Genomic DNA, 18,894 nt, shown 5'->3' on the forward strand with positions numbered 1-18,894 from the left:
TAGGGGCTAATTAGCCCCTACTTTTGTACATCTGCTCACTGCCTTCATTTGCTTTCAAATCTATTTCCTCCAGTTACCTTTTTAAAAAGACTGAATCACTTTTTAAAATCCAACAGAAATGATACCTTCTCAGTGAAGCTATGTATGCAAAGTGAAAGTGCTAGTCACTCAGTTGGGTTTAATTCTGTGACCCCATGGACTGTACCCGCCAGGCTCCTCTGTCCATGGAATTCTCCAGGCAAGAATACTGGAATGGGTAGCCTTTCCCTTATCCAAGGGATCTTCCCCACGCAGGGATCCAACCCAGGTCTCCTGCATTGCAGGCGGATTCTTTACCAGCTGAGCCGCCAGGGAAGCCCAATTAATAACAAGGGTACTTTTAAAAGAGAGAGAGAGGGGGGAAAAAAAAAAGATTCAAAGCAAAAAATTAAAACCCAAAAACCCCTCTATTGCCTTCCCCAAATTACCCCTGAGAAACAATCACATCGGCGGCTGCTCTGTTCCCACTGTGGGGTAAGGACACCGAAGACAACTGTGGAGGAGGGAGCTGCCTGGATTTTGGCCACATTTTGAGTCTCTAGCCTCGGTTAAGAAAGAAAAAAACCTGTAGCAATTATCCTTAGGATACTGCATGTGTCCTTTCGGTTTCATTACTCATAAGCCTCACCCATAACAGATGGCTGTGAAAACCTGCTCGCCTTTCTACTTTTAAAGAGCAGAGCAGGTTTCCGGAGGAACCAGACTCAAGGGGAGCCCCAGGGAAGAACCAAGGCAGCTGGGAATTTGACCCCCGGTGCGCCAAGTAAGTTTCTTCCTACACTTCCCCTTCCAAGCACATTTTTGTTAACTAACAACAGTGGATCCCTAGCGTAGACCGCACACTGCGGGAGGGGAGGCTGCCAGCTGCCTGGGCGGGAGGGTGTGAGGGCCGCTTTGCGTCTTCCTTTGGATCTGGTGCGGCTGCGAATCAAGTCCCTGGATGTGCTGCTTCCCCCGGGAACTCAGTCCCGGGCTGCGGCAAAGAGCCTCGCTTGGGAGGAGGAATCCACCCCGTCTCACCTTCGGAAAAGGGGGCTGAGGTCCTTTATAGGACTGAGGGACTAACTCCGCCTCCTAAAAGCGGAGCTGAGTGGGGTTGCTCCCTCCCCCCTCCTCCTCCCCATCAGACACCCCCTGACTACCCTGCGGGTAGTGGAAAAACAGAAAAGAAGGTCCTCAACATACGGAGGAGCCTGGTGGGCTGCAGTCCATGGGGTTGCTAAGAGTCGGACAGGACTGAGCGACTTCACTTTCACTTTTCACTTTCCTGCATTGGAGAAGGAAATGACAACCCACTCCAGTGTTCTTGCCTGGAGAGTCCTGGGGACGGGGACGGGGGAGCCTGGTGGACTGCCGTCTATGGGGTCGCACAGAGTCGGACACAACTGAAGCGACTTAACAGCAGCAGCAACAAACAAGTTTATTTTTAAAAATTCTTATTACATATTAACCATGTGTAATATTCCAAAAATTCTGCAGAGTTGCATTTATGTGAAATAATTCATTCTCACACTTTCCCTTAAAATAAACCATAAGGTCTAAGCCTATTTTTCCAAATGTGTCGTCTTTATCAAAAACAAAGCAAGACAAAAACACAAACGTTATTTTCAGTTTCTTGTTCTATTCCCTTTGTGAGAATGAAAAGCATGTCTCAGTTTCTTTTCAGCTTCTGTAAAATGGCTCAGAACGTAAAGAATCTGCCTGCAATGCAGGAGACCTGAGTTTGTTCCCTGAGTCGGGAAGATCCCCATGCAGAAAAGAATGGCTACCCTCTCCAGTATTCTTGCTTGGAGAATTCCAGGGACAGAGGAGCCTGGTAGGCTACAGTCCATGGGGCTGCAGGTCAGGCAAGACTGAGCAACTAACACTTTCTATAAAATAGCCACAGAAAATTGGGAGGAAAAAAGAGAGCAAGGATGACTGGTAAACAACTGGGAGCTTTTTCTAGAACTCACTGATCTGAAGAGCTGTGAAGAAGAAATGTTAATCTGTCGAGTTTCTTTTGCATATAAATTAGTCTTGAGATCAGAACTCTTAATTTCTGATTCAAAATGGTATGTGAGGAATGGAGACTTGAGGGAGAATATAGCCTGATGGTCTTGACTGTAGGATTCAGACGCTAGCTTTAGTTCTGGGAAAACTCAGCTTTCCCATTTGCACAGTGGTAGCTGGGAGCTGACAGCCTCATATCCTGTCACATAGCCAGGACACCAGCCCATGGTGTGGAAAGAACCCTGCCTGGAGAGAGGAGAGATTAGGATCTTCACCTGGTTCTTTGGAGAGGGGTTAGGGGAAGGACACATTTTCTCCACCCATGACCTCCTTTCCTCACTTGCATATGCATTGAGAGACTCATCACTGCTTCTCAACAGGGCTCCACACTAGGTTCACTGCCTGCACTTTTTTGTTTTTGAGTCATGACCAAGGCCATACTTGAGTCAGACAGTTCTGGCTGGTTTTATTTATTGAATAAGGAAAAAAAAGATACACGCAAAGCAAATAGGCAGCCTAAACATGGCAGCCTCATTTTACCCCCAGTCACACCTTAAAAGTTGGGAAACAAGCATGTTGCCTCCTGGCCTTGGTTGTAAGCCATTGCTCCAGCCCAAGCGGCCTCTGACACCCCAGGGGGCTGCTTATTTCTGGATACTTTCTGAAAATTGGGAAGGACCAACTCAACACTTCTGGGAAATAAGCAGCGCTTTATTCTTCCTTAATGTAGTCCTGTGGTAGACATGTCCAAGGGTTGCACAGACCCTCCTGAGGGAAGACTTCAGTTCTGAGTCTTTTTACATGGATATTTTTGAACAGTTATACTTCACTGAAGATCAGATATTCTTCACTGACTTTTTAATTAAGATATACTTTTTATTGGTTTATTACACACATCTTTTTCTTTTCTTTTTTTTTTAACACACATCTTTTTCTTGATGTTGATACACATTTCTATTTGGAAAAACAAAACCAATTTTCCAATGACTCAATTTCCTTACACAGAGGGTGATTGTTAAACTGTGTGGCCCAAAGGATTTTGATGACTTCTAAAAAAGAAAAGAAACAAAAACTGTTTCCCTTTTGGAACCTAAACTCCTTCAATCTCTTAAATAGTATAAATGGTTCTAAAGATATTGTATTTCATTGATTTGTCATATGTCAAACTGGAATTGTCAATCATCTCAGATTTTGATGAATACTTGCTATCCCTATCACTAATTCTATAGCTATTCTCAACAACTAAGACCAGGAAACAGAAGAGATGGATGAAATCTGTGTCTTAACATTTCATGGATTGTGTTCCCAAGGTCACCCTAGTCCCAGGTCCTCCCTCAGCATTGGCTTCACTGATCTGTTTTATTTTTAATATGTTTTCCTGGGAAATTCTTCTTCCAGAATACACCAAAGTATGTTACCTGAAAAAAGATACTTTCATTTTTAAAATGCCGTGACTTGGAGATCCATAAAGATTAATAGAAAGGAAATAGCTAATTTAGTAGCAGGAGATGTGGCTTATGAAGATTTTCCTACTTGTTATTTGGTCGCTAAGTAATGTCTGACTCATTCTGACCCCATGGACTGCAGCACACCAGGCTCCTCTGTCCTCTCCTATCTCCTGGAGTTAGCTCACATTCATGTTGATACTACATGGATATGATGAGTGATAAAAAAAATCATTTAGATTTGTAGTTTTGTACAAATTTATAGATTTGTAGTTTCAGAGTTATTGATCATTTATCATAGCTCCCCTAAATTTCCTGACTTATCCAGTACTGTGAATGCTTGTGGTGACCTTCCTGGATGCCTTCAACAATGGGCAGTTCCTTATTTGGAGAAGCTCTGTCCTAGTGTGGAAACTGAGCAGCTATGCAGAGGGAGGTTTCCACAAAAATGGTCCTGGCACTGTCAAAGATGGCCTACAGATAAGATGTAATGGAGTGCTCCAGGCTTCCCTGATTGCTCAGTGGTCTGAGAACCCGTCTGCCAGTGTAGGAGACACAGGTTCAAAGCCCTGGGTCAGAAAGATCCCCTGGAGGAGTGCATAGCAACCCACTCCAGTATTCTTGACTGGAAAATCCCATGGACAGAGGATCCTGGTAGGCTACAGTCCAGGCGGTCACAAGAGAATTGGACACAACTTAGTGACTAAACAATAACAATGGACTACTCCATCAAATATGACAAACCAGAGTCATTGAAGCAATACATGATAATTTGTCTTAATGGTTGATTCTTCATGTTACCTCTGATACCTTGAAGCCACATTTTTGTCCACAGGTTTACTACTGTTCATAGAAGAAAGATTCTGATTCTTTTGAGCAAGAGTGTTCTAATAGATTATATTACTCCAATTTATGTCCTCCTCTCCCAAGCTCAGGGCTTCCTTGGTGGCTCAGATGGTAAAGAATCCACCTGCAATGCAGGAGACCTGGGTTTGACCCCTGGGTTGGGAAGATCTCCTGGAGAAGGGAATGGCAACCCACTCCAGTATTCTTGCCTGGAATACTGACAAGACATGGACAGAGGAGCCTGGATGTGTACAGTCCATGGGATCGCAAAGAGTTGGAAACAACTGAGCAACTAACACTCACACTTTCCCAAAGTCAGGCAATTTTCCTGGAAATCCGTCTGACCACTGAAGCAAAGTCAGTAGAGAACTCAGATGTCCTCCTTGACTGAAAATTATAAACACACTTAAGTTATTTTGAGCTTGTTGCTTTTACTGTGTACTCTCTCTCATTCATTGTAATCCAAGTTTCTCTGGGAAGATTCCCTTACCAGATATTTCTTTACTTTGCTTTTAGTGGTAATACTATAAATCATGTTCTATATATTGAATCTCAGGATGCTGCAACTGTGATGAACCAATATACAAAAAATCTCAGGATGCTACAACTGTGAGCAACCAAAATACAAACCAACATTTCACACAGAAGGCTCAGGGGACTTAGAAACTTACTAGTAGTCTTAGAGTATTTCAGTTTCTTTTTCTGAGGTGGGAGTAATTCAAGTTCCCTTAAACAGTTTTATTGAGATATAAAACAAACACCATAAATTTAATGCATTTAAAATTTACAGTTGATACATATGTACCAAATTGGGAAAGGAGTACATCAAGGCTGCGTATTGTCATCCTGCTTATTTAACTTATATACAGAGTACATCATGCGAAATGCTGGGCTGGATGAAGCCCAAGCTGGAATCAAGATTGCTGGGAGAAATATGAATAACCTCAGATATGCAGATGACACCATCCTTATGGCAGAAAGCAAAGAAAAACTAAAAAGCCTCTTGATGAAAGTGAAAGAGGAGAGTAAAAAAGTTGGCTTAAAGTTCAACATTCAGAAAACTAAGATCATGGCATCCAGTCCCATTACTTCATGGCAAATAGATGGGGTGGGGAAACAATGGAAACAGTGAGACTTTATTTTCTTGGGCTCGAAAATCACTGCAGATGGTGACTGCAGCCATGAAATTAAAAGATGCTTGCTCCTTGGAAGAAAAGCTATGACCAACCTAGACAGCGTATTAAAAAGCAGAGACATTACTTTGCCAACAAAGGTCCGTCTAGTCGAAGCTATGGTTTTTCCAGTAGTCACATATAGATGTGAGTTTGGACCATAAGGAAAGCTGAGCGCTGGAGAATTGATGCTTTTGAACTGTGGTGTTGGAGAAGACTCTTGAGAGTCCCTTGGACTGCAAGGAGATCAAACTAGTCCATCCTAAAGGAAATCAGTCCTGAATATTCATTAGAAGGACTGATGCTGAAGCTGAAACTCCAATACTTTGGTCACCTGATACGAAGAACTGACTCATTGGAAAAGACCCTGATGTTGGGAAAGATTGAAGGCGGGAGGAGAAGGGGATGACAGAGGATGAGTTGGTTGGGTAGCATCACTGACTTAATGGGACATGAGTTTGCATAAGCTCTGGGAGTTGGTGATTGACAGGGAAGTCTGGCATGGTGTTGTCCATGGGTTCACAAAGAGTCAGACATGACTGTGACCGAACTGAACTGAACATATGTACCAGGGTAAATGTACAGTGATTTCTCATGGAGAAGGTGTTTTCAGAAAGCTTCCTGAAAGATGTGTGGGGTGTAAATTGTGAAATATTTTTACATACTATCCAGGGTGGGATGTCTCCAGAAGAACCACAAACATAAAAAAGATTGTGAAAAATATTAAAGGGCTTATAGTTACCTATTTGTAAACCTGCACATTCTTCTGACTAGTGGAAGCTAGCATGTGGTTCGGTGGAATTGAGGGGAGGCAACACTGGCAAGGAGGTGCAGGGGTAGCGAGGTAGGCAGAATCTTGGAAATTGCATTTGTAGGCAGTTAGAAGCAACCAGCGAATGTTATTCAGAACAGTTCACTTGCCAGAATACTTTAATGGAATTCTAGATATGACCTGCTTGACATGTCTTTGCCCCTTTCTGTCTCCAGGGCTAAAAGAAGATAAAAGAAGAATTAGAAGAAAGCTGAATGAATAAAGATGGGATCCTTCATGATACAGAAAAGACCTCAGCAGGTACAGGAGAGGGTTCTGCAGTGGGGTGGGGTTCTGCTCACAGTTCTGCTGCAGTGGCCCCTAAGGCTCTGACAGGAGGAACTTCCAGAAGCAGGGACCTTCTCCTCCTATAAACACACTCTGTTTCATCTCACAATAACAAAGAAAGTTGTGGTTGTAGGTCCAGGCAGCCAGTCAGAATCTTTCCTAGCACATTTCAAAACCTGCCCTTGATGTACAGTCACAGGTGAAGTCAGACATGTCCATTTGCTTTTTCAAGACAATTTGGTCACTGAGAAGGTGGAGGTTTGAGGGATGAGAGGTTGTAGCTCTTAGGACTGACTTTTGTTTTCTCCCTTCTCTAACATCTTCCTGGAGCAGCAGAGCAGTACAAAAGAGAAGCAGCTAAGAGGGAAAAGGATGCTCTTGAGCAAAAGGTTGAAGAGCTGCTACAAATGTTAGAGAGCCAAGGAAGAGCCTTCAAGATATTTAGAGTCAAAATCACAGGCGAGATGAGAGAAAGAGACAACCTTCTGAGAAGGATGAACAGGAGGATTGAGATGCTGGAGGTAACTTGGTTTGGGTCTGGGCAGTGATGGTAGAAAAAGTCCTCAAACCCCAGGAAGGGATGGGTGGAAATTAAAGCAAAGTCATAGAGAGAAGCACCATGGTCCTTGACTGCTTTTGACTCATTAGAAGCTCTGAGTTTTTAATGGTTATTTATTTAGTTGCTAAATTGTGTCTGACTCCTTGTAACCCCCTGGACTGTAGCCTCCAGGCTACAGTATCCTGCCAGGCTCCTCTGTGCATGGAATTCTCCAGGATAGAATACTGGAGTGGGTTGCCATTTCCTTCTCCAGGGGATCTTCCCAACCCATGGGTCAAACCTGTGTCTCCTGCATTGGCAGGTAGATTCTTTACCATTGAACCACCAGGGAAGCCCTTTTAATGGCTTAAATCCAAGCATTTGGGTTCTTATCACAGTGAGCTTCTGAAGATTCCAGGAGGACCTTGGAACCTCCATGCATTTATAAATAACTTTCCCATGATTTGAGAGAATAGCATTGAAACATGTATATTACCATATGTGAAATAGATCACTAGTCCAAGTTCGATGCATGAAACAGGGTGCTCAAAGCCAGTGCACAACCCTGAGGGATGGGATGGGGAGGGAGATGCGAGGAGAGTTCAGGATGGGGGATACATGTATGCCCATGGCTGATTCATGTCAGTGTATGGCAAAAACCACCACATACTGTAAAGTAATTAGCCTCCAATTAAAATAAATAAATTAATTTAAAAATAAAAACTTTCCCAGAGCTTGTGTCGCTGTTTTGAGGGATTCCTGGATGATCTCATGGAGTCAGTATTAAGTGGGATTCCCAGGGTTATCAGGTGGTTATTCTGCGTGTATCTACTAGATGGAGGAGATGTTACTGGAGCAGTACATGTAATTTGTCTTAATAGTTGATTCTTCATGTCACCCACTCTACCTCAATGCCATCTTATTGGCTACAGATTTACTACTATTCAAACCCTGATGGCTCAGTGGTAAAGAATCTGCTTGCAATGCGGAGACTTGGATTCAATCCCTGGGTTGGGAAGATCAACCCGGTCCAGTGTTCTTGCCTGAGAAACCCCATGGACAGGGGAGCCTGGCGGGCTATACACTTCATGGGTTCGCAAGAGTTGGACACAACTTAGTGACTAAACCACCATCATAGTAGCAGGATCTTGATTCCTTTAAGAGAGTCTAAATCACTATATTACTCCAAGTGATCTCCTCCTGTTCCAAACTCAGGTACTTTTTCTGGAAAACTGTCTGATCTCTGAAGCAGAGCAAAGACACTCAGATGTCCTTGACAGAACATGCCCCAGGTTTCCTTATCTACTTGGAACACATCTAGCTTATTTTTAGCTTGTTGTTTTTTCTGTACATTCTCTATATTCACAGTAAACCAAGTTCCTCTGGGAAGATCTCTTACCAGATCATTCTTCATCTTTACTTTGCTTTTAGTTGTATTACTGTTAACTGTATCCTGTAGATAGAATCTCAGGATGCTACAACTGCAAGGACCTGTAGAGATTATATAATATAAATTAAACATCTTGCAAACATGGCTCAAGGAGTTGGCACTTATCACCAACTCGATGGGCATGAGTTTGAGTAAACTCCAGGAGTTGGTGATGGACAGGGAGGCCGGGCGTGCTGTGATTCATGGGGTCGCAAAGAGTCGGACACGACTGAGTGACTGAATTGAACTGAACTGAACTGAGTAGCCATAAAGAGACTATTTTCCCAGATGGAGTAATTCAAGTTTTCTTAAACAGTTTTATTGAGAGAGAATTTAAAAACTATCAATATAAACAAAACTATTAATATAAATTTCATTTATTAAAAATACATGATTGATATGAATTACTCATGTGAATGTACACTGATTTCACATGGGGAAGGTTTTCTCTGAAATCTTCCTGAAAGAGGCATATGACGTAAATTTTGAAAAACTGGTACATCTTATTCAAGGTGGGATGTTATCAGAAGAGTCAAAAGCAGAAAAAACAGCATATGAAAAATATAAAAGTCCCCAAATTTGCATATTTATAAAACTGCACATTCTTCTGATGGGTGGAAGCTAGCATGCTGAGGGGGAAGCAACATGGTGAGGAGGCTGCAGGGGTAGCCACGTAGGTGGGATCTGGAAAATTTACCTGTAGGCAGTGAGAAGCAACCAGGAAGTGTTGCTTGAAGCAGTTCATTTCTCAGAATGTTTCAGTGGAAGTTTAAGTTTGACCTGCCTGACATGGCTTTACCCCTTTGTGTCTGCAGATCTTAAGAAAGATAAAGAAAGAACAAGAGGAATGCTACATGAAGAAAGGTGAGGAGTGGAGAGAGGCTCAAGAAAGAGTGGATATATGTACATATGTATGTAGATAATTATGACCAATTCATGTTGTATGGCAGAAACCAACACAACATTCTAAAGCAATTTTCTTGAAGTAAGCCAGAAAGATAAAGACCAATACACTATACTAATGCATATATATGGAATTTAAAAAGATGGTAGCGATAACCCAATATGCAAAACAGAAAAAGACACACAGATGTACAGAACAGACTTTGGGACTCTGTGGGAGAAGGCGAGGGTGGGATGTTCTGAGAGAACAGCATTGAAACAAGTATACCATCAAGGGTGAAACAGATCACCAGCCCAGGTTGGATGCAAGAGACAAGGGCTCAGGGCTGGTTCACTGGGAAGACCCAGAGGGATGGGATGGGGAGGGAGGTGGGAGGGGGGGTCGGGATGGGGAACACATGTAAATCCATGGCTGATTCATGTCAATGTATGACAAAAACCACTACAATATTGTAAAGTAATTAGCCTCCAACTAATAAAAATAAGTGAAAAAAAAAAGCTGGGGATCTATAAATGACAAATAGCTATATTAAAGAAACTAACTTTATTACTGAGCCACTGCTAATGATATTTTAATTAATAAAAGTTGCTTTTAAAAAAATAACAAAATGTTGATTAAAATTTGAAAAAAAGAAAGCTCCTTCATGATTCAGAAAAGACCTCAGCAGGTAGAAGGTGGGCTCTCCTCACAGTAGAGAGGGGAGGTTCCTGCAGTGACCTCTGAGACTCTGACAGGAGAACTTCCAGAAGGATGAGCTTCCTCACCTCTTGTGAACTCACTCTGCTACATCTGAAATAACATGGAGAGTTGTGGTTGTAGGTCTAGCCAGCCAGTCATGGCCTTTCCTAGCATGTTTTCATACCTGCCCTTATGTGTGGTCGCAGGTGAATTCAAACATGTCCATCTGCTTTTTTCAGACAGTTTGGTCACTGAATGTGGAGGTTTGGAGGATGAGAGGATGAAGCTCTCAGAGTTGACTGTTGTTTCCTTTCCTCTCTAAAAATCTTCCTGAACAGAGGAGCAGATCAAAAGAGAGGCAAGTGAGAGGGAAAAAGACCCTTCTGAGTTAAAGGTTCAAGAGCTGCAGCGAAAGTTGGAGAACCAAAAGAGAGTTTTGGAGAGATTAAGAGCCAGAATGAGAAAGGAGATAAGAGAAAGAGAGAAGACCTCAGCAGGTACAGGGGAGAGTTCTGCTCACAAGGGGGTGGGGAGGTTCTTGCAGTGCCCTGTGAGACTGCTACAGGAGGAATTTCCAAAAGCAGGGATCCTCTTCTCCTTCTCTGAACACACTCTAAGCTATATCTGAAAACAACAAGGTAAGATGATATAGGTCCAACCAGGGTGCCAGGGCCTTTCCTAGCACACTCCACAAACTGCCCTTAATGTGTGGTCACAAGTGACTTGCAATGTTTTATGTGTCCACCTGCTTCTTCTACAGTTTGGTCACTGAGAAAGGAGGGTTGGGTTCTGGAGGGTGTAGGTCTCAGATCTGACTGTTGTTTTCTTCCTCCTCTAAATTCTTCCTGAAGCAGAAGAGTGGGCCAGAGGAGAGGCAACTGAGAGGGAAAAGGAACCTCTTGAACAAAAGGTTAAAGCATCACAATCAAAGATGGAGGGTGACCAAAGTGTCTTCTTGAAGGGAGTTAGACTCCAAACGACAAAGAAGATGAGAGAAAGAGAAAACCTTCTGAGAAGGATAAAGGAGAGGTGTGAGATGTTGGAGGTAATCTAGTATGGGTCTGGGCAGTGACTGTGGAAAAAGTATTGGAACCTCAGGAAGTGGTGGGTGGAAATTAAAGCACAGTCACAGAGAGAAGCACTATTCCCCTTTATTGCTTTCAATTCACTAGAAGCTCTGAGATTTTAATGGCTTATATCTAGGCTTTTGAGTTCAGTTCACAGTTTTTGAAGAGTCCAGGAGAACCTTAGTATCTCCAAACATTTGTAGAATATAAATAACTTTTCCAAGCCTTGTGCTGCTGTTTTGAGAGATTCCTGATTGATCTCATGGAATCAGTATTAAATGGGGTTGCCAGATTTAACAAGTAGACATTCTGAGTATGTTTAATGCAAGCAGGATAAATTACTGAAGCAGTACCTCGTCATTTTTCTTTTTTTGTCATTTTTCTTAATAGTTGATTCTTCCCATTGCCCTCACTACTTAAAGGCTAACTTATTGGCCACAGATTTAGCGCTATTCATAGTAGGGGGATCCCGATTTCTCTGAAAGAGTTCTAATAGAAAATAATATTCTATTCCAAACTGAAGCACTTTCTCTGGACATCTGTCTGGCCTCTGAAACAACGTCAGTACAGATATCTTCCTTGACTAAACACTTGCATAATTTCCTTATATGCTTAGAAAAGACAAGTTAATTTGAGATTGCTACTTTTACTGTGCACTCATTTCCATTCAGAGCAAATCAAGCTCCTCTGCAGAGCTTCTCCTACCAAAGCTTTCTTTATCTTTATTATGCTTTTAGTTGTATTACTGTTATTCATACACTATAGATAGAATCTGAGGAAGCTACTGCTGTGAGGAACTATAGACATTATATTAAAAACCCTTGCATTTCACCTGGAAACTCAAGGAATAAAGATACTTACTTGTATGTCTTACAATATTTCAGCACTTTTTTTCTGAGATGCAGAGATTCAAGTTTATTTAAACAGTTTCTTTGAGATGTAATTCACAAGCCATAAATTTCAGGGATTTAAATGTACAATTATATTTAATTAGATGTACATTTATAATTGATACAAATTTATGCACATAAAAGTACAGTGATTTCATATAGGGAAGGTGGTTTAGTGAATCTTCCCAGAAAAGGTGTGTGATGTAAATTTTGAAAAATTTGTACATATTATCTATGGTAGAATGTTATCTGAAGAGCCAGAAGCAGGAAAAACAGCATACAGAAAATATGAAGGGGACCAAGGTTTTGTATTTGTAAAACTGCACATTTTTCTGACTAGTGGAACCTTCATGGATGGTGGAAGCAACACTAGCAGAGGAGGCTGGAGAGTTAGTGAGGTAGGCAGGATTTTGGAAACTTGTAGGCAGTTGAACACAACCAGGTAATGTTATTGAGAATAGTTCTTTTCTCAGAATATATCAACGGGGAGTTCAGGTTTGACCAGCATGACATGTCTGCCACTCTGTGTCTCCAGATCTTGGGGATGATAAAGGACGAGCTAGGGGAATGCTGCAAGAAGACAGATGAGCTCCTTTGTGACGCAGCCAAGATCTTAGCAGGTACACGGGAGGGCTCTGCTCACCGTGGGTGGGGAGGTTCCTGCCGTGCCCTCTGAGAACTCTGACAGGATGAACTTCTGGAACTTCTGTGAACATGCTCTGCTTCATCTGAAAATAAGGTGGCTTGTGGTTTTAGGTCCAGCCAACCAGTCATTCCCAAATCTGCACATTCCTAAACTTGCCCTTGATATGTAGTCACAGGTGAATATAGCCATGGCCATCTCCTTTTTTCACAATAGTTTGGTCAATGGAAAGTGAAGGTTTAGTGGGTAGAGGAGGTTGTACCTCTCAGGGCTGACTGTTGTTTTCTTTCCTCTCTAAAATCTTCTTGGATGAGCAGAATGCCCTGAGGGAGAGCCATCTGAGAGGGAAAAGGAGCTTCTTGAGCAAAAGTATAAGGAGATACATCAAAAGGTGGAGGACCAAAAAAAAGACTTTGAAGAATTTGGAGGCAAAATGATAGAGGAAATAGGAAAAAGACAAAAGATTTCAGCAGGTACACGAATGGGCTCAGCACACAATGGGGTGGGGAGGTTCCTGCAGTGCCCTTTAGGAGTCTGGTGGGAGGGACTTCCAGAAGCAGGGAGCTTCCTGCCCTGTGTGAACATACTCTGTTATATCAGAAAATAACAATGCTGGTTGTGGCTGTAGGTCCAGCCTGACAGTCAGGGATTTTCCTAGGAGATTCCCCACCCTGCCCTTGGTGTGTGAACACTAGTGAATCCAGACATTTCTATCTGCTTTTTCACGACAGTTTGATCACTGAGAAATTGGACAGTTGTGGGGGGAGGGGTGTGGTGTGTGAAGGGTGACAACTCTCAGATCTAACTGTTGTTTCCTCCTCTCTCTAACATCTTCCTGGAACAGAAGAGCGTGCCAAAAGAGAGGCAGCTGAGAGGGAAAAGGAGCTTCTTGAGCAAAAGGTTAAAGAGCTGCAGGAACAGCTGGAGGACCAAGAAAGGGTCTCTGAGGAATTTAGAGTCAAAAAGACAGAGAAGCGAAGAGAAAGAAAAAAGACATCAGCAGGTATAGGGTGGACTCAGCTCATGGTAGGGTGGAGGTTCCTGCAGTGCCCTCTATGACTCTGACAGGAGGAACTTCCAGAAATAGGAGCTTCCTCTCCTTCTGTGAACACACTTTGCTACATCTGAAAATAACAAGGCGAGCTGTGGTTAGAGATCCAACCAGTCATCCCCTTTCCTAGCTCATTCTCGCACCTGCCCCCATGTGTGGTCACAGATGAATTTAGACATGTCCATCTGCTTTGCCCAGACAGGTTGATTGCTCAGAAAGCAAGGGTTGTTGGTTGTGGGCTTATAGCTCTCAGTGCTGACTGTTGTTTTCTTCTCTCTCTAAAATCTTCTGGGAGCAGAAATGCTGGTCCAATGGAAGATTGCTATGTGGCAAAAGAAGCTTCTTGAGCAAAAGGTTAAAGAATTGCAGCAAAAGTTGGAGGACCAAGAAAGAACCTTCAAGAGATTTAGAGTCATACTCACAAAGGAGATGAGAGAAAAAGACGGCCTTCTGAGAAAGATGAATGAGAGGATTCAGATGCTGGAAGTATGTCTGGTCTCGGTCTGGGCAGTGACTTTGGAACAAAGCCTGAACCCTCAGGAAGGGATGGGTGAAAAATAAAACAAAGTCATAGAGAGAAGCACTATTGTTCTTCACTGCTTCTAATTCATTGGAAGCCCTGAGTTTTAAACAAGATTCTTTAACAATTTAAGTTAAACTTCAAGTTTCAAGTTCTTACACAGTTTTATTGAGTTATAATTCACAAACCATAAATTTCAAATATTGAAAATGTATAATATCATTGATACAAATTTACCAAAGTATGTACAGTGATTTCACTTGGGGAATGTGCTTTATGGAATGTTCCTGGAAGAAGAGTGTGGTGTAAAATTTGAAAATTTGTACATATTATCTGAGGTCGGATGTTACCAGAAGGGTTGCAAGCAGTAAAATACAGCCTATGAAAAATGTGAAGCAACATAGGAATGTTACTCAGAGGAGTTGATTTCTCAGAATATTTCAGTGGAAGTTCAGCACAGGTTAGACTTGCCTGACATGTTTTTGCCTCTTTCTGATCTCCAGCGCTTACTGAGGTTACCAGAAAAACTAGAGGAACAGGACATGAAGAAAGGTGAGCTCCTTTGTGATGCAGGAAAGAAACCTAGCAGGTAGAGAGGAGAGCTTAGCTCACAGTGGGGTGGGAAGGTTTCTGCAGTGCCCTCTCACACTCTGACAGGAGGAAATTCCAGAAGCTGGGAGCTCTCCTTCTGGGAATACACTCTGCTTCATCTGAAAAAACAAGGCTAATTGTGGTTGTTGGTCCAATCACTCAGTCAGGGCATTTCCTAGAAGATTCCCATCCCTGCCCTTGTGTGTGGTCACAGGTGTATTTAGACATGTCCATCTCCTTTTACATGACAGTTTGGTCACTGACAGAGTGGAGGGCTGTACCTCTCAGGGTTGACTGTTGTTCTCTTCCCTTTCTAAAATCTTCCTGGAGCAGAAGAGCAGGCCAAAAGAGAGGCAACTGAAAGGGGAAATGAGCCTCTTGCACAAAAGGTTGAAGAATTGCAGCAAAAAATGGAGAACCAAGAAAGAGTCTTCGAAGTATTAAGAGTCAAAATGACAGAGGAGTTGAATGAAAGAACGAAAGCCTCAGCAGGTACAGGGGAGGGCTCATTTCACAGCGGGGTGGGGATGTTCCTGCAGTGCCCCCTGAGACTCAGACAGGAGGAACTTCTTGAAACAGGGAGCTTCCCCACTTCCTGTGAACACATACTGCTTCATCTTAAAATAACAGAGTTGTGGTTGTAGGTCCAGCCTGCCAGTCAGGGCCTTTCTTAGCATGATCCTAGGTGTATGTGGTGTGGAGGAGGAAATGGCAACCCCACTTCAGTATTCTTGCCTAGAGAATCCTGTGGGCAGAGGAGCCTGGTGGGCTGCTGTCCAAAGGATCGCACAGAGTCGGACATGACTGCAGCAACTTAGCGTGCATGCATGCTTGCTTTGGAGAAGGCAATGGCAGCCCACTCCAGTGTTCTTGCCCGGAGAATCCCAGGGACAGAGGAGCCTGGTGGGCTGCCGTCTGTGGGTCGCACAGAGTTGGACATGAATGAAGCGACTTAGCAGCAGCAGCAGCAACAGGTGTATGTGGACATGTCTACCTACTTCTTTGGGACAGTTTGGTCCCTGAGGATATGGAGGGTTGGAATTTGGGGGGGTTGTAGCTGTCAGGTCTGACTGTTGTTTCCTTCCTTCTCTAAACTCTTCCTGGAGCAGACGAGCAGAACAAAAGAGAGGCCACTGAGAGGGAAAAGGAGTCTCTTGAAAAACAGGTTGAAGAATTGCAGCAAAATTTGGAGGACCAGGAAAGAGTCTTCCAGAGATTAAGAACTGAAATGACAGAGGAGATGAGAGAAAGTGAAAAGGCCTCAGCAGGTACAGGGGAGAGCTCATTTCATAGTGGGGTGGGGAGATTCCTGCAGTGTCCTCTGAGACTCTGACAGAAAGAACTTACTGAAATGAGGAGTCTCTTTTCCTTCTGTGAACACTCTGCTTCATTTGAAAATACCAAGGAGAGTTGTGGGTGTAGGTGCATCCAGCCAGTTAGGGCCTTCCCTAGCATGTTCCCAAATCTGCCCTTGATGTGTGGTCACAGGCACAGGTGGAAATGCCTATCTGCTTCTTCAGGACAGTTTGGTCCCTGAGGATATGGAGGGTTGGGGGTTGGGGGTTGTAGCTGTCAGGTCTGACTGTTGTTTCCTTCCTTCTCTAAACTCCTCCTGAAGCAGAAGAGCAGATCAAAAGAGAGGCCACTGAGAGGGAAAACGAGTCTCTTGAAAAACAGGTTGAAGAGTTGCAGCAAAATTTGGAGGACCAAGAAAGAGTCTTAACTGAAATGACAGAGGAGATGAGAGAAAGTGAAAAGACCTTAGCAGGTACTGAGGGGAGAGCTCATTTCACAGTGGGGTGGGGAGGTTCCTGCAGTGTTACTCTGAGAACTCTGACTGGAGCAACTTTCAGAAGGAGGGCCCTTCTTTTCCTTTTCTGAACACACTCTATTACCTATGAAAACAACAGGCCAGTTATGGTTGTGGGTCCAACCAGCTAGTCAGCACCTGTCCTAGCACACTCTCACACCTGCCCTTGATGTGTGGTCACAGGTGAATTCAGACATGCCTATCTGCTTTTTTCAAGAAAGTATGGTCACTGAGAAAGTGGTGGGTTGGGGATTGGGGATTGTACCTCTGACTGTTGTTTTCTTCCCTATGTATAATTTTCCTGGAGCAGGAAAGCAGGCCAAAAGAAAGGCTGCTGAGAGGGAAAAGAAGCTTTTAGAGCAAAAGCTTAAAGAATTGCAACAAAAGATTGAATACCAAGAAAGAGCCTTCAAGGCATTTAGAGTCCAAATAACAGAAGAGGTGAGAGAAGGAGACAACTTTCTGAGAAAGATGAATGAGAGGATTGAGATGCTGGCGGTGAGTCTGGTCTGGGTCTGGGCAGTGACAGTGGAGCAGAGTCCTGGAAACTCAGGAAGGGATGGGTGAAAATTAAAGCAATGTTGTAGAGAGAAGCACCATGATTCTTTACTGCTTTAGATTCATAGAAACCCTGGGATTTTAATGGTTTGTCTGGACACTTGAGTTCTGTTCATAGTGAGTTTGTCAAGAGTCCAGGAAGACCTTGATACTTTCAAGAATTTATAGACTATAGACAATTTTCCCAGGGTTTGTGCTGCTGTTTTGAGGGATTCCTGGTTGATCTCTGGACTTTTCCTGGAGCCAATATTAAGTGGGGTTCCCAGGGCTGGCAGGTGGATATTCTCAGAAGCAGATATTGGTTCACTTTACTAAGCTTCCTGCCAGTTTTCAGACTGCTACTACATCCAAAGACCTTAATATAGATCCTTGCCAACCTAAAGTGTTCAAATATGCACAGACTTAGAAATACGGGCAACTGCCAGCTCCTAATTTGGTTGCAGCTGTCTCCAGGTGAGTTTAAACTGCCAGAGTCAGCCTTCAGTAGAGGAGAAGTTCTGTCTTCTCCCATCTGGAATTATTTATATCAGTTTTCTCGATCAGCATAGGAGTTCTCAGTATTTCTAAGATGTGGAGAGAATTTGCGCCATTCACAAGGAAGGCCCTCACCCAAATAGCATAAAAGTGGCTGAAATGTCTTATAACAATTGTCCTCATGCCTGGTTAGGACTGTAGGGAAACCCTAGTGATGGGTATGAGTAAGTTATCCAAACCTAAACTAGGAGATATTTCTGATGAGCATAATAACTTCTCGCGATCCTTTAAGAAAGAACTCTTTAAAAGAAAATAAATTGTTAATGGAAAACCTTGTTTTTGAAATATTGAGATTTTGGAAAGGTTTCTGTTTACTAACACATCATACATTTTTAGGCTGCAGTGAACAATGATAATGACAAGGATAATGAGGAAAACACTGGAAAGGACTGAATGTCATAGACACAGGAAGATAATGACAAAGAAAATACTTCACAGCCTTTTGTTTTAGTCTCAGTTTGGGAGAAGATAAAACATGTGTGGTCACAAATTACTCAGATATTTTGTTTGTTTCTTTTGAATTCTGGTAATATTAAAAGTTTTCACAAGTGCTTTTTTGATCTGGATTATTTTTATTTATGTATGTACTTTTTCTTTTATCATTAAAGTTTTAATGTAAAAAACAGGAAAATCATCTACTATAGAGCATCAATTCCTGGCCCACAAAGGAAAGAATTAGTGTGGCTGGATAGTTAATTTAAGTGGAAATGGAAGCAACTGAGTAGAAGACAAAGAGAAGGTCAATTTTGTGATATCTTGAAAAAAAGAAAAATTTTATTAAGTAATGCTTCTGAAAGTCACATATGAATAATTATACAAATGAATATGTATACTGTTTTCTTGAGAGGAAAGGACTAATTTCTTATACAAAACAGTTGTGTTACTTCACCTGTAAATTTTATGTGTTTTGAGTTAAAATTTCACAAAAGCTGACTGTAAATTTTAAATTGAGCTGATGAAACACATTAAAAAGCCATGAAAATTCAGAAGGGGTGTAGGGTTTGGGAAGTTTTCAGCCATAATTTCTTCTATAAATGAAGTTTGTAGAACTGCAGTCATTAGAACAATGTGCCATGAAGGCAGAAATA

General features: G+C 42.5%; 1 protein-coding gene across 10 annotated transcripts; it reads left to right on the forward strand.

The window, feature by feature from the left end:
- Nucleotides 1-659: 659 nt before the first annotated feature.
- LOC133041074 (trichohyalin-like) lies at nucleotides 660-18,357 on the forward strand. 10 transcript variants are annotated; one of them, XM_061121437.1, is made up of 16 exons: nucleotides 660-802; nucleotides 6,482-6,566; nucleotides 6,927-7,114; nucleotides 9,376-9,424; nucleotides 10,481-10,639; nucleotides 10,994-11,187; nucleotides 12,635-12,719; nucleotides 13,060-13,215; nucleotides 13,587-13,745; nucleotides 14,092-14,279; nucleotides 14,817-14,865; nucleotides 15,238-15,396; nucleotides 16,014-16,172; nucleotides 16,523-16,672; nucleotides 17,025-17,212; nucleotides 18,143-18,357. In XM_061121437.1, the coding sequence occupies exons 2-16, from the start codon at nucleotides 6,521-6,523 to the stop codon at nucleotides 18,197-18,199; spliced, it is 1,986 nt and encodes a 661-aa protein (XP_060977420.1). In that variant the 5' UTR covers nucleotides 660-802; nucleotides 6,482-6,520; the 3' UTR covers nucleotides 18,200-18,357. The 10 variants fall into 10 exon arrangements, with proteins under 10 accessions (XP_060977420.1, XP_060977421.1, XP_060977422.1 ...); XM_061121438.1 differs by having other exon boundaries at nucleotides 16,526-16,672; XM_061121439.1 differs by having other exon boundaries at nucleotides 10,997-11,187.
- Nucleotides 18,358-18,894: the final 537 nt, after the last annotated feature.

The sequence above is a fragment of the Dama dama genome, chromosome 20 (genome assembly GCF_033118175.1).
Source record: "Dama dama isolate Ldn47 chromosome 20, ASM3311817v1, whole genome shotgun sequence".
Lineage (NCBI taxonomy): Eukaryota > Metazoa > Chordata > Mammalia > Artiodactyla > Cervidae > Dama > Dama dama.